The sequence below is a fragment of the Ranitomeya imitator genome, chromosome 10 (genome assembly GCF_032444005.1).
Source record: "Ranitomeya imitator isolate aRanImi1 chromosome 10, aRanImi1.pri, whole genome shotgun sequence".
Classification (NCBI taxonomy): domain Eukaryota; kingdom Metazoa; phylum Chordata; class Amphibia; order Anura; family Dendrobatidae; genus Ranitomeya; species Ranitomeya imitator.
The window spans coordinates 21,489,773-21,505,175 of NC_091291.1; the positions used below are offsets into that span (position 1 = coordinate 21,489,773).

Consider the following 15,403-nt stretch of genomic DNA (forward strand, 5'->3'; position numbering starts at 1 on the left):
GTATGGGAGGAAATGTGAGCAAGCTAAGGGTTGCTTCATAAGTGTGTGGAAAAAAAATATGATTGACACTGCAAGATAATATAAATTGCCGGTTGTGGGAGATGCTGTTATAGAGCTTGTCCAAGTCTAAAAATTTTCACAAGAGTCCAGATGATGAGATGTGTGGTGCTGTTTCACTACAATGTATAGTGGCTGAACCTGTACTTGACCTTGTAAAGGCATCATACATGATAGTGCCAAAGCGTTAGATCACCGTCATCTAAAATAACCACCTACGTTAGACTGGTGACCTATGGTGGTGCTATCACTTGCAAGCCTTGCTGAGAAATTTCTCTCTTCTTCTAGTGAAGTTGAATTGAGTCAGTCCCATGTATGTACGACTGGTGTAGGCCACAAAGTTCATCGTTGTTCTCTTCAAAGATCTGAGATAGTTAGTCTCATAACTAGTGTTCAGCGATACCTTCCGATATTTGAAAGTATCGGTATCGGATTGTATCGGCTGATATCCGAAAAATATCGGATATCGCCGATACCGATACCCAATACCAATACAAGTCAATGGGACACAAATATTGGAAGGTATCCTGGAATGGTTCCCAGGGTCTGAAGGAGAGGAAACTCTCCTTCAGGCCCTGGGATCCATATTCATGTAAAAAATAAAGAATAAAAATAAAAAATATGGATATACTCACCCCTCCGGCGGACCCTGGACCTTAGCGGAGTAAACGGCAGCCTCCGTTCCTAAGAATGCAGGGTGAAGGACCTTTGATGACGTCGCGGCTTGTGATTGGTCGCGTGACCGCTCACGTGACCGCTCACGCGTCCAATCACAAGCAGGTCCTTCACTCGCTCATTCTTAGGAACGGAGGCTGCCGGTTGCAGCGGTTACAACCAGGGCGCATCCGAGGGTGAGTATATCCATATTTTTTATTTTTATTCTTTATTTTACACATGAATATTCATCCCGATCCCGATTCCCGATATCGCAAAAATATCGGAACTCGGTATCGGAATTCCGATACCGCAAATATCGGCCGATACCCGATACTTGCGGTATCGGAATGCCCAACACTACTCATAACCATTATCCACAAAAAACCCAGCAAACTTTTGTCCAGTTGTAATTAAATGTATATGAATCAGCTCCTGGATCCCTATATGTGATATGAGGGAGAAGGCACTTTTGGACCCTCCTCACGACATTCCTGTTGACCAAAACTACCAAAGTCGTAAATTTAACTTCTCATATTCTAATAAGGAAATATTTTATTTAACACCATGTCTATGTTTTTTTTCCCATACAGATATAAACTGTCAAACACCTGGCTATGAAATACGAACAGACCCACAAGTGCGAGTACAGAGAGGTCTATGTGCCCATGTTCTCTGCACATTTACTGTGCCCACAAATATAAGACTAAGTAGAAATACCAATGGATTCTGGTACAGATTAATTGGAGAAATGGGTCAGGTTGTGGCTTCCCAAGTAGATTCTAAATATTACACAAATAGACGTTTCCTCCTAATTGGGGATGTGACCAGAGGAGACTGTTCATTTTACATAGAAGAACCCCTGAGTACAGATGAGGGTGTGCATGTATTCAGATTGGAGGCTCCTCAGACAAAGTTCACCTATACAAACATCCAACCTTATGTGGCCGTAACAGGTGAGTGTAACGATAACATAAGTGGCCATAATTGATGTCCTCTTCACTAGTTCTTTAGTTTTCAATCCATGTCGCACATTCTCTAAACACGTAGAAATAAAAAACATTATTTTCAATTTTTTAATAAAAATCCTCTACTGGTATAAACTTGTATCAATGTAACTGATGAAAATTGAAAAACAGAAAATATTGTTTTCAGCTAAAACCGACTGCACATAATCCGAGACACTGCAAAAATCTTGTCCAATGGAGCACTACTGTGATTGGGGTACGTCCAAGGAGACACTTTGTTATTCCTTGTATGTTCTCCAATATTAGAGAGCGAGGACGAGATCTGTTCCTGCGCTAAACCCCGACTAAAGAAAGTTCCTCGTGCTAACGAGGTCGACCCCGCACAGCAGTGGACCCAAATCCTTATTCCAGGTCCCTACCTGCAAACACTTCTCTCCTGTTTTCTCATATATCTTTTGCCCACTTTCGGTAGTTGGCTCATCAAGAAGAGTTCGTACAAAGTCCTTGTAACTGGAATATCATTTGTGAAACAAAAACTACAGCTGCATGTATAGCTCCTCCATTTCAAAATGTCCTCAGTTACTTAACCAGTACAGGTTCAGGCCATTTTATCCCATTCCGGACCAGGCACATTTCCATTTTTTTTAATATATTAAAAAATATATTTCGCTCTTTAAAGATCTGAAGCCTGTGTCTCTCCAGCTCTATTCCCCACCCAGCGCTGCCTCCTCCTGCTTGACTTACATCCACAATGCAAAATCACTGTCAGTGAAGCAGAAGGAGGCAAGGCTGGGTAGGGAATAGAGCTGGAGTGACACATCTATCATATCCATTAACATATTAATTAAAATACTTGCTTCTCAGTAATAGAGGAACGGACTGGACATTTAAAAGTCATGTTATTGAAAGAGCTTTATGCTCATGTAAATAGTTTTGGGTGTAAAATCCCGCTGACAGATTCCCTTTAACCCTGCTGTTGTCTTCGGTCTGGGGAGACCGATTTTGAACTTTGGTATTTTTTGGGGTGTTCAAGATGCGGTTCTGAAACTTGTAGTTGATTGACTTAAATGAGGATGGGTCGGTCGGCCACGGGTTTCAGAGCCGCATCTTGAATATTTTAAAGAATATTGAAGTTCAAGGTCGGTCATTTTTGACCGAAGACAACAGCAGGGTAAAAGTCAAGCTCATCTGTCAAGACAGATTGGAGATGAATTTAATAGTGAATGATGAATTTGGGATATGGAGGCAAAGAAGGTGTAGCAATTACATGGAAAAAGAGATATTTTTCTTTAATAAAATAAATTGCACTGTTTCTTATACTCCTAAGTAGGGTTGAGCGACCTTGACCTTTTTAGAGTCGAGCCGTGTTTCGCGAAACCCGACTATCTTAGAAGTCGAGTCGAGTGGAATCGGCCGATTATCGCGAAAAGTCGGGTATCGCCCGAAACACGAAACCCAATGCAAGTCAATGGGGGAGCATAGTCGGCAGTGAGTGGAGGCCAGGAAAACACCTACACTGCCCATTTTAATGGCAAAAACATCCATTCTTGTTAAAGAAGCTTGTCAATCGTAATTTACCTTATAATAATTGGAAGGCATTTGAAATTGGGGGTCATTTGGCTAAAGTTGTGGGGGGTAGGGCTGGTTCAAGTAATTAGTGGGCCCAATAAATCTGGACCATGTCACGGCAGTGGAGCACGGAGAGGTAAGTATTTCAACTTTGCAAGTGCTGTGATCCTGAGCAAGCAGGGGGGGCCCACTCGCTGGCATTGGCACTGGCACAGGGCCCCTCAAAGTACAGCGGTGTGTTTGCATGGCGGGGGCGCCTCCCACCGGCAGCAACACTTTTGCGTACTGTGAGAGGTCCTGTGCCAGTGACGTCGCCAACTAGTATTCCTCCCCCCACCTGATGAAGGAACCTGCACTTTCATCTGCACCTTCCTCTTTGTCCCCGTGTAAGGTGGTATGGTATGCGGGAAGAGGAACCTGACTTTCAGCAGGGTCACAATCTTGCTGTGTAGCGTGCACGGGGAATTTTGCGTTATGGGTCAATGTACCAGCAGACTCATCTATCACTGGCTGGGCAATGGGCAGGATGAGGAGGAAACACAGATATAGGCCCAAAGAATAAAGTGGGCTAAATGCAGTTCAAAATTGGTAACACAGGACTAACCAGGGGGCATTGCAGTGGAGGACAACTGGAATGAGAGGCTGACACAGAGAGTAGGCCCAAATCAGTAAGTAGTCGAAATGCAGTTCAAAATTTGCAACCGTAGTAAACAGGCGGCACAGCTTTGTTCAGTGGAGGAGAACAGCAAGGAGTGGCAGACACCGATAGTAGGCCCCAACCCAACTAGTAGGCCAAATGCAGTCTAACATTAACAACTACTTAACGAGAGCCTGAAAATGGAATTTCAGGACAGGAAACCAGGAGAACAGCAAGGAGTGGCAGACACCGATAGTAGGCCCCAAACCAACTAGTACGCCAAATGCAGTTGTTCCGTTTAACCACAATTTAATGAGAGCCTGAAGATAGAAGTTCAGGAAAGGCAACCTGGAGAACACCTTGGAGTGTAACACACCATCTCTCTACACCCCATACCCAATTTGTAGGCCTAATGCAGCGTAGTTTCCAACAACTACTAAACGAGAGCCGGAAGATCGAAGCTCAGGAAAGGCAACCTGGAGAACACCTTGGAGTGGAACACACCATCTCTCTACACCCCATACCCAATTTGTAGGCCTAATGCAGCGTAGTTTCCAACAACTACTAAACGAGAGCCGGAAGATCGAAGCTCAGGAAAGGCAACCTGGAGAACACCTTGGAGTGGAACACACCATCTCTCTACACCCCATACCCAATTTGTAGGCCTAATGCAGTGTAGTTTCCAACAACTACTAAACGAGAGCTGGAAGATCGAAGCTCAGGAAAGGCAACCTGGAGAACACCTTGGAGTGGAACACACCATCTCTCTACACCCCATACCCAATGTGTAGGCCTAATGCAGTGTAGTTTCCAAGAACTACTAAATGAGAGCCGGAAGATCGAAGCTCAGGAAAGGCAACCTGGAGAACACCTTGGAGTGGAACACACCATCTCTCTACACCCCATACCCAATTTGTAGGCCTAATGCAGTGTAGTTTCCAACAACTACTAAACGAGAGCCGGAAGATCGAAGCTCAGGAAAGGCAACCTGGAGAACACCTTGGAGTGGAACACACCATCTCTCTACACCCCATACCCAATTTGTAGGCCTAATGCAGTGTAGTTTCCAAGAAGTACTAAACGAGAGCCGGAAGATCGAAGCTCAGGAAAGGCAACCTGGAGAACACCTTGGAGTGGAACACACCGTCTCTACACCCCATACCAAATGTGTAGGCCTAATGCAGTGTAGTTTCCAAGAACTACTAAATGAGAGCCGGAAGATCGAAGCTCAGGAAAGGCAACCTGGAGAACACCTTGGAGTGGAACACACCATCTCTCTACACCCCATACCCAATTTGTAGGCCTAATGCAGTGTAGTTTCCAACAACTACTAAACGAGAGCCGGAAGATCAAAGCTCAGGAAAGGCAACCTGGAGAACACCTTGGAGTGGAACACACCATCTCTCTACACCCCATACCCAATTTGTAGGCCTAATGCAGTGTAGTTTCCAAGAACTACTAAACGAGAGCCTGAAAATCGAAGCTCAGGAAAGGCAACCTGGAGAACACCTTGGAGTGGAACACACCATCTCTCTACACCCCATACCCAATTTGTAGGCCTAATGCAGTGTAGTTTCCAACAACTACTAAACGAGAGCCGGAAGATCGAAGCTCAGGAAAGGCAACCTGGGGAACACCTTGGAGTGGAACACACCATCTCTCTACACCCCATACCCAATTTGTAGGCCTAATGCAGTGTAGTTTCCAAGAAGTACTAAACGAGAGCCGGAAGATCGAAGCTCAGGAAAGGCAACCTGGAGAACACCTTGGAGTGGAACACACCATCTCTCTACACCCCATACCCAATTTGTAGGCCTAATGCAGTGTAGTTTCCAAGAACTACTAAACGAGAGCCTGAAAATCGAAGCTCAGGAAAGGCAACCTGGAGAACACCTTGGAGTGGAACACACCATCTCTCTACACCCCATACCCAATTTGTAGGCCTAATGCAGTGTAGTTTCCAACAACTACTAAACGAGAGCATTAAGATCGAAGCAATGGCGAGGAAACCTGGGGCACACCTTGGGGAGGCAGACACCGTTAGTAGGCCCTACCAAAGTTGTACCCCCAATGCAGTTTTAAAATTCCAAGAGGCTGAAAACAAGACTATTGACGCTCAGCTTTTTTCAAAGGAACACAGCTGAATTGAGTGGCGCAAACAGACACAGGTAGTAGGACTTAACCCAAAAATGTGGCTCACTGCAGCTTAAAAAAGTTACAGGGGTACACAAGCAGCAGTGCTCTGGGCAGTGGAGGACAATTTCAATAGTGGACCGCAGACAGACTTTGTACGCCTACTATTAAAAAAAGGATGCTCTATGCAATTAAAAATAGGTTCCAGGGGTCCACGGGCAGCAGTGTTGTGGTCAGTGGACGAGTATTGGAAGGAGGGACCGCAGACAGGCGTAGTAGGCCTAACATAACAAAATTAGGCTGTAGACACTGTAAAATTGGTTCCAGGGGTACACGGGCAGCAGTGGTGTGGTCAGCGGAGGAAAATTGGAATTAGGGACTGCAGACAGACTTTGTAGGCTGTCCCCTGTGGACCATGCATCCAACACATTAACCCAGTGCGCCGTAATGGACACGTAACTTTTTGTGGACATGCCTACTGGTCCATGCGTCTCTTGTCAGGTGCACCTTTCTACTGTTTGATTGCCTGAGTGCTATGACAATGCAGACTTTTTCATGCCGGTGGAGGGCAGGGATGGCTTTTCTCGCAAAAGAAATGTCGACTGGGTAGCTTGAACCGTTGCACAGCGTAGTTCATCTGGGCTTTCTAAATATAAAACAAAGAAAAAAAGGAGGCTACATGCACTTTCAGCTGGGTTCCAGGGGTACACGGCCAGCATTTGTCTGGTCAGTGGAGAACTATTGGAAGGAGTGACCGCAAACAGGCATCGAAGCCCTAACATAATAACACATTGCTCAAGGAGAAAAAGGAAAATGCGGCACTCACCCAGGTAGATTGCGAATCAAAGTCCTTTATTCATCATTATTTCTCCTTGGATATTTGTTCACTGCTTTTTATGCTGAGCACCACCCGAACATTGCAGACTATATACGTGCTATAGAGTCTTGCAGTGGAATCCTCAGGCTGCGGCTACACCGCCTGCTGCGATAACACCTAGTGCCGTTCATATTTTGTGCTTTTTAATAACACATTGCTGTTGGCAATTTTAGATTGGTTCCAGGGGTACACGGGCAGCAGTGGTGTGGTCAGTGGAGGCCTAGTGGAAGGAGTGACCGCAGACAGGCATCGAAGGCCTAAAATAATAACACATGGCTGTAGGCAATTTTAAATTGGTTCCAGGGGTACACGGGAAGCAGTGGTGTGGTCAGTGGAGGCCTAGTGGAAGGAGTGACCGCAGACAGGCATCGAAGGCCTAAAATAATAACACATGGCTGTAGGCAATTTTAGATTGGTTCCAGGGGTACACGGGCAGCAGTGGTGTGGTCAGTGGAGGCCTAGTGGAAGGAGTAACCGCAGACAGGCATCGAAGGCCTAAAATAATAACACATGGCTGTAGGCAATTTTAAATTGGTTCCAGGGGTACACGGGCAGCAGTGGTGTGGTCAGTGGAGGCCTAGTGGAAGGAGTGACCGCAGACAGGCATCGAAGGCCTAAAATAAAAAAATTGGGCTGGCTGTAGGCAATTTTAAATTGGTTCCAGGGGTACACGGGCAGCAGTGGTGTGGTCAGTGGAGGCATATTGTAAGGAGTGACCGCAGACCGGCATCGAAGGCCTAAAATAATAACACATGGCTGTAGGCAATTTTAAATTGGTTCCAGGGGTACACGGGCAGCAGTGGTGTGGTCAGTGGAGGCCTAGTGGAAGGAGTGACCGCAGACAGGCATCGAAGGCCTAAAATAATAACACATGGCTGTAGGCAATTTTAAATTGGTTCCAGGGGTACACGGGAAGCAGTGGTGTGGTCAGTGGAGGCCTAGTGGAAGGAGTGACCGCAGACAGGCATCGAAGGCCTAAAATAATAACACATGGCTGTAGGCAATTTTAAATTGGTTCCAGGGGAACACGGGCAGCAGTGGTGTGGTCAGTGGAGGCATAGTGGAAGGAGTGACCGCAGACAGGCTTCGAAGGCCTAACATAACAAAAATGTCAATACAATGGTATTGTCAGTGGCAGGCATTGAAGGATGTCAGCGCATAGACTAAACATTGGTGGAGCTGTGAGATAATTTTGCAAGTGGTAGAGCACTGTTTGAGCTGGGGGGGGGGGAACTGTCTTGTGGCCGGCGGTACAGGCCCAGGGCCCCTCATATTACAACGGTGTGTCTGACGTTGGGTGCGCACCACCACCGCCAGAGACACTTTATTGTACTAGGAGGGACCCAGTGGCAGTGCCGTCGACCAAAAGCGGGCACACCCACCTCTTCAGACAAACAGCACTCTCACGGGTGCTGTCGCCAAGTGTCGATACCACGGAACCGTGTGGGGAGTTTGGCCATTTAGTGAGGTGTAAACATGTCGTATGCTGGACAATCAGGTGCAGAAAATTACGAGATTGGAAAAGGCATTCAGAATAGTCCACAGGCAAGACCTTTTCATAGGAAAGCTAGGTGTCAGCCGGGCAAGGTGGGGCAAAAGATTTCGAAATCCAGTTGTGGTTCATTTTAATGAAGGTTAGATCATCTACATTTTGGGTAGCCAGACGAGTCCTTTTTTCTGTTAGTATTGAACCTGCAGCACTGAATACTCTTTCTGATAGGACACTAGCTGCCGGGCAAGCAAGCTCCTGCAATGCATATTCTGCCAATTCTGGCCAGGTGTCTAATTTTGATGCCCAGTAATCAAATGAGAATGACGGTTGAGGGAGAACATCGATAAGGGATGAAAAATAGTTTGTAACCATACTGGACAAATGTTGTCTCCTGTCACTTTGAATTGATGCTGCAGTACCTGTCCTGTCTGCGGTCATAGCAAAATCACTCCACAACCTGGTCAGAAAACCCCTCTGGCCAACGCCACTTCTGATTTCTGCCCCTCTAACTCCTCTGGTCTGCTGGCCCCTGCAGCTCGTGTGAGAACGATCACGGGCGCTGTGTGCAGGGAATGCCAGAAGCAAACGGTCAACAAGAGTTGATTGTTTGGTTGCTAATATTAGTTCCAAGTTCTCATGTGGCATTATATTTTGCACTTTGCCTTTATAGCGAGGATCAAGGAGGCCGGCCAACCAGTAATCGTCATCGTTCATCATTTTAGTTATGCGTGTGTCCCTTTTGAGGATACGTAAGGCATAATCCGCCATGTGGGCCAAAGTTCCAGTTCTCAAATCTGCGGTTGTGCTTGGTTGAGGGGCAGTTTCAGGCAAATCCACGTCACTTGTGTCCCTCCAAAAACCAGAACCCGGCCTTGCCGCGCCACCAATTTCCAGTGGCCCCGGAAAAGCTTCCTCATTAAAAATATAATCATCCCCATCATCCTCCTCGTCCTCCTCCTCCTCTTCGCCCGCTAACTCGTCCTGTACACTGCCCTGGCCAGACAATGGCTGACTGTCATCAAGGCTTTCCTCTTCCTCAGCTGCAGACGCCTGATCCTTTATGTGCGTCAAACTTTGCATCAGCAGACGCATTAGGGGGATGCTCATGCTTATTATGGTGTTGTCTGCACTAACCAGCCGTGTGCATTCCTCAAAACACTGAAGGACTTGACACATGTCTTGAATCTTCGACCACTGCACACCTGACAACTCCATGTCTGCCATCCTACTGCCTGCCCGTGTATGTGTATCCTCCCACAAAAACATAACAGCCCGCCTCTGTTCACACAGTCTCTGAAGCATGTGCAGTGTTGAGTTCCACCTTGTTGCAACGTCTATGATTAGGCGATGCTGGGGAAGGTTCAAAGAACGCTGATAGGTCTGCATACGGCTGGAGTGTACGGGCGAACGGCGGATATGTGAGCAAAGTCCACGCACTTTGAGGAGCAGGTCGGATAACCCCGGATAACTTTTCAGGAAGCACTGCACCACCAGGTTTAAGGTGTGAGCCAGGCAAGGAATGTGTTTCAGTTGGGAAAGGGAGATGGCAGCCATGAAATTCCTTCCGTTATCACTCACTACCTTGCCTGCCTCAAGATCTACAGTGCCCAGCCACGACTGCGTTTCTTTCTGCAAGAACTCGGACAGAACTTCCGCGGTGTGTCTGTTGTCGCCCAAACACTTCATAGCCAATACAGCCTGCTGACGTTTGCCAGTAGCTGCCCCATAATGGGAGACCTGGTGTGCAACAGTGGCAGCTGCGGATGGAGTGGCTGTGCGACTGCGGTCTGTGGACGAGCTCTCGCTTCTGCAGGAGGACGAAGAGGAGGAGGAGGGGGTGCGAACGGCTACAGCCAACTGTTTCCTAGACCGTGGGCTAGGCAGAACTGTACCAAACTTGCTGTCCCCTGTGGACCCTGCATCCACAACATTCACCCAGTGTGCCGTGATGGACACGTAACGTCCCTGGCCATGCCTACTGGTCCATGCATCTGTTGTCAGGTGCACCTTTGTGCTCACAGATTGCCTGAGTGCATGGACGATGCGCTCTTTAACATGCTGGTGGAGGGCTGGGATGTCTTTTCTGGAAAAAAAAGTGTCGACTGGGTAGCTCGTAGCGTGGTACAGCGTAGTCCATCAGGGCTTTGAAAGCTTCGCTTTCAACTAACCGGTAGGGCATCATCTCTAACGAGATTAGTCTAGCTATGTGGGTGTTCAAACCCTGTGTACGCGGATGCGAGGCTAAGTACTTCCTTTTTCTAACCATAGTCTCATGTAGGGTGAGCTGGACTGGAGAGCTGGAGATCGTGGAACTAGCGGGGGTGCCGGTGGACATGGCAGACTGAGAAACAGTGGGAGATGGTATTGTTGCCGCCGGTGCCCTAGATGCAGTGTTTCCTACTACGAAACTGGTGATTCCCTGACCCTGACTGCTTTGGCCTGGCAAAGAAACCTGCACAGATACTGCAGGTGGTGCGGAAAATGGTGGCCCTATACTGCCGGAAGGGATGTTGCGTTGCTGACTAGCTTCATTGGCCGAGGGTGCTACAACCTTAAGGGACGTTTGGTAGTTAGTCCAGGCTTGCAAATGCATGGTGGTTAAATGTCTATGCATGCAACTTGTATTGAGACTTTTCAGATTCTGTCCTCTGCTTAAGGTAGTTGAACATTTTTGACAGATGACTTTGCGCTGATCAATTGGATGTTGTTTAAAAAAATGCCAGACTGCACTCTTTCTAGCATCGGATACCTTTTCAGGCATTGCAGACTGAGCTTTAACCGGATGGCCACGCTGTCCTCCAACAGGTTTTGGCTTTGCCACGAGTTTTGGGCAAGATACGGGCCCGGCAGATGGAACCTGTTGCGATGTTGATGCCTGCTGCGGCCCCTCCTCTGTTGTGAATTCTGTGGCTGAATTCACTCCTGTGGTCACAAGTGGTACTGCAGCTTCTGAGCTTCCTCCTTCAGGTGTTCTGGTGAGCTCGTTAACTGCTTCATTACCTAACTCCGCCTGATGCTGCTATCCTTGCTCCTTGTCAATGTTTCAGTGTTGGATCTGAGCTTCTTCTGATTGTTCCTGTGACCTGCTGCTCTGTATAGCTAAGTGCTTTTTGCTTTTTTGTTGCTTTTTTTCTGTCCAGCTTGTCTTTTGTTTTGCTGGAAGCTCTGAGACGCAAAGGGTGTACCGCCGTGCCGTTAGTTCGGCACGGTGGTTTTTTTTTGCCCCCTTTGCGTGGTTTTGCTTTAGGGTTTTTTGTAGACTGCAAAGTTCGCTTTACTGTCCTCGCTCTGTCCTAGAATATCGGGCCCCACTTTGCTGAATCTATTTCATCCCTACGTTTTGTCTTTTCATCTTACTCACAGTCATTATATGTGGGGGGCTGCCTTTTCCTTTGGGGAATTTCTCTGGGGCAAGTCAGGCCTATTTTTCTATCTTCAGGCTAGCTAGTTTCTTAGGCTGTGCCGAGTTGCCTAGGTAGTTGTTAGGCGCAATCCACAGCCGCTTTTAGTTGTGTTTAGGATAGGATCAGGTGTGCAGTCTACAGAGTTTCCACGTCTCAGAGCTCGTTCTTGTATTTTTGGGTATTTGTCAGATCACTGTGTGCGCTCTGATCGCTAAGCACACTGTGTTTCTGGATTGCCTTCATAACACCTGTCATTAGCAAACATAACAGTACAAGGAGCCTCACTAATGATTCTCAATAGAGGGAAAGAAAAAGTTCTGACATCACTTTTTTTTTTTTTTTTCTGCTCTGTGTTCACTTTTTTTTTTTTTTTTCCCCTAGACATTTGGGTGATTCTGGACACAGGTGTGGACATGGATATTCAGGGTCTGTGCTCTTCAATGGATAATCTCGTTATAAATGTACAAAAAATTCAAGATACTATTGATCAGAAATCTATGTTAGAACCAAGAATTCCTATTCCTGATTTGTTTTTTGGAGATAGAACTAAGTTTCTAAGTTTCAAAAATAATTGTAAGCTATTTCTGGCCTTGAAACCTCATTCTTCTGGTAATCCTATTCAACAGGTTTTGATTATTATTTCTTTTTTGCGCGGCGACCCTCAAGACTGGGCATTTTCTCTTGCGCCAGGAGACCCTGCATTAAGTAGTGTCGATGCGTTTTTCCTGGCGCTCGGATTGCTGTACGATGAGCCTAATTCAGTGGATCAGGCTGAGAAAAATTTGCTGGCTTTGTGCCAGGGTCAGGATGATATAGAAGTATATTGTCAGAAATTTAGGAAATGGTCAGTACTCACTCAGTGGAATGAATCTGCGCTGGCAGCTTTGTTCAGAAAGGGTCTCTCTGAGGCTCTTAAGGATGTCATGGTGGGATTTCCTATGCCTGCTGGTTTGAATGAGTCTTTGTCTTTGGCCATTCAGATCGGTCGACGCTTGCGCGAGCGTAAATCTGTGCACCATTTGGCGGTACTGCCTGAGGTTAAACCTGAGCCTATGCAGTGCGATAGGACTATGACTAGAGTTGAACGGCAGGAATACAGACGTCTGAATGGTCTGTGTTTCTACTGTGGTGATTCCACTCATGCTATTTCTGATTGTCCTAAGCGCACTAAGCGGTCCGCTAGGTCTGCCGTCATTGGTACTGTACAGTCCAAATTCCTTCTGTCCATTACCTTGATATGCTCTTTGTCGTCGTTTTCTGTCATGGCGTTTGTGGATTCGGGCGCTGCCCTGAATCTGATGGATTTGGATTATGCTAAACGTTGTGGGTTTTTCTTGGAGCCTTTGCGGTGTCCTATTCCATTGAGAGGAATTGATGCTACACCTTTGGCCAAGAATAAACCTCAATACTGGGCCCAGCTGACCATGTGCATGGCTCCTGCACATCAGGAAGTTATTCGCTTTCTGGTGTTGCATAATCTGCATGATGTGGTCGTGTTGGGGTTGCCATGGCTACAAACCCATAATCCAGTATTGGATTGGAATTCCATGTCGGTATCCAGCTGGGGTTGTCAGGGGGTACATGGTGATGTTCCATTTTTGTCGATTTCGTCATCCACTCCTTCTGAGGTCCCAGAGTTCTTGTCTGATTATCAGGATGTATTTGAAGAGCCCAAGTCCGATGCTCTACCTCCGCATAGGGATTGTGATTGTGCTATCAATTTGATTCCTGGTAGTAAATTCCCTAAAGGTCGATTATTTAATTTATCCGTGCCCGAACACGCCGCTATGCGCAGTTATGTGAAGGAATCCCTGGAGAAGGGACATATTCGCCCATCGTCATCACCACTGGGAGCAGGGTTTTTCTTTGTAGCCAAGAAGGATGGTTCGCTGAGACCGTGTATTGATTACCGCCTTCTTAATAAGATCACTGTTAAATTTCAGTATCCCTTGCCATTGTTATCTGACTTGTTTGCTCGGATTAAGGGGGCTAGTTGGTTCACTAAGATAGATCTTCGTGGTGCGTATAATCTGGTGAGAATCAGGCAAGGAGATGAATGGAAAACTGCATTCAATACGCCCGAGGGTCATTTTGAGTATCTAGTGATGCCGTTCGGACTTGCCAATGCTCCATCTGTGTTTCAGTCTTTTATGCATGACATCTTCCGTGAGTATCTGGATAAATTCCTGATTGTTTACTTGGATGACATTTTGATCTTCTCAGATGATTGGGAGTCTCATGTGAAGCAGGTCAGAATGGTTTTTCAGGTCCTGCGTGCTAACTCTTTGTTTGTGAAGGGATCAAAGTGTCTCTTCGGTGTGCAGAAAGTTTCATTTTTGGGGTTCATCTTTACCCCTTCTACTATCGAGATGGATCCAGTTAAGGTCCAAGCCATCCAGGATTGGATTCAGCCGACATCTCTGAAAAGTCTGCAAAAGTTCCTGGGCTTTGCTAATTTTTATCGTCGCTTCATCTGTAATTTTTCTAGCATTGCCAAACCATTGACCGATTTGACCAAGAAGGGTGCTGATTTGGTTAATTGGTCTTCTGCTGCTGTGGAAGCTTTTCAGGAGTTGAAGCGTCGTTTTTGTTCTGCCCCTGTGTTGTGTCAGCCAGATGTTTCACTTCCGTTCCAGGTCGAGGTTGATGCTTCTGAGATTGGAGCAGGGGCGGTTTTGTCACAGAGAGGTTCTGATTGCTCAGTGATGAAACCATGTGCTTTCTTTTCCAGGAAGTTTTCGCCCGCTGAGCGTAATTATGATGTGGGCAATCGAGAGTTGCTGGCCATGAAGTGGGCATTCGAGGAGTGGCGTCATTGGCTTGAAGGAGCTAAGCATCGCGTGGTGGTATTGACTGATCATAAGAACTTGACTTATCTCGAGTCTGCCAAGCGCTTGAATCCTAGACAGGCCCGTTGGTCGTTATTTTTTGCCCGCTTCGACTTTGTGATTTCGTACCTTCCGGGCTCTAAAAATGTGAAGGCGGATGCTCTGTCTAGGAGTTTTGTGCCCGACTCTCCGGGTTTATCTGAACCAGCGGGTATCCTCAAGGAAGGAGTCATTGTGTCTGCCATCTCCCCTGATTTGCGGCGGGTGCTGCAAAAATTTCAGGCGAATAAACCTGATCGTTGTCCAGCAGAGAAACTGTTCGTCCCTGATAGGTGGACTAATAAACTTATCTCTGAACTTCATTGTTCGGTGTTGGCTGGTCATCCTGGAATCTTTGGTACCAGAGAGTTAGTGGCTAGATCCTTCTGGTGGCCATCTCTGTCACGGGATGTACGTACTTTTGTGCAGTCCTGTGGGATTTGTGCTAGGGCTAAGCCCTGCTGTTCTCGTGCCAGTGGGTTGCTTTTGCCCTTGCCGGTCCCAAAGAGGCCTTGGACACATATTTCGATGGATTTCATTTCTGACCTTCCCGTTTCTCAAAAGATGTCAGTCATTTGGGTGGTCTGTGATCACTTTTCTAAAATGGTCCATCTGGTGCCCTTGGCTAAATTGCCTTCCTCCTCTGATTTGGTACCTTTGTTCTTTCAGCATGTGGTTCGGTTGCATGGCATTCCTGAGAATATTGTTTCTGACAGAGGTTCCCAGTTTGTTTCAAGGTTTTGGC

General features: G+C 46.8%; 1 protein-coding gene across 1 annotated transcript in view; it reads left to right on the forward strand.

The window, feature by feature from the left end:
• Window positions 1-15,403, forward strand: part of LOC138652169 (uncharacterized) — a 104,260-nt gene that overhangs the window by 60,244 nt on the left and 28,613 nt on the right. The window contains exon 13 of the mRNA XM_069742937.1: window positions 1,305-1,667. Within this exon, the coding sequence (XP_069599038.1) occupies window positions 1,305-1,667 (363 nt within the window). The remainder of the gene's footprint in view (window positions 1-1,304; window positions 1,668-15,403) is intronic.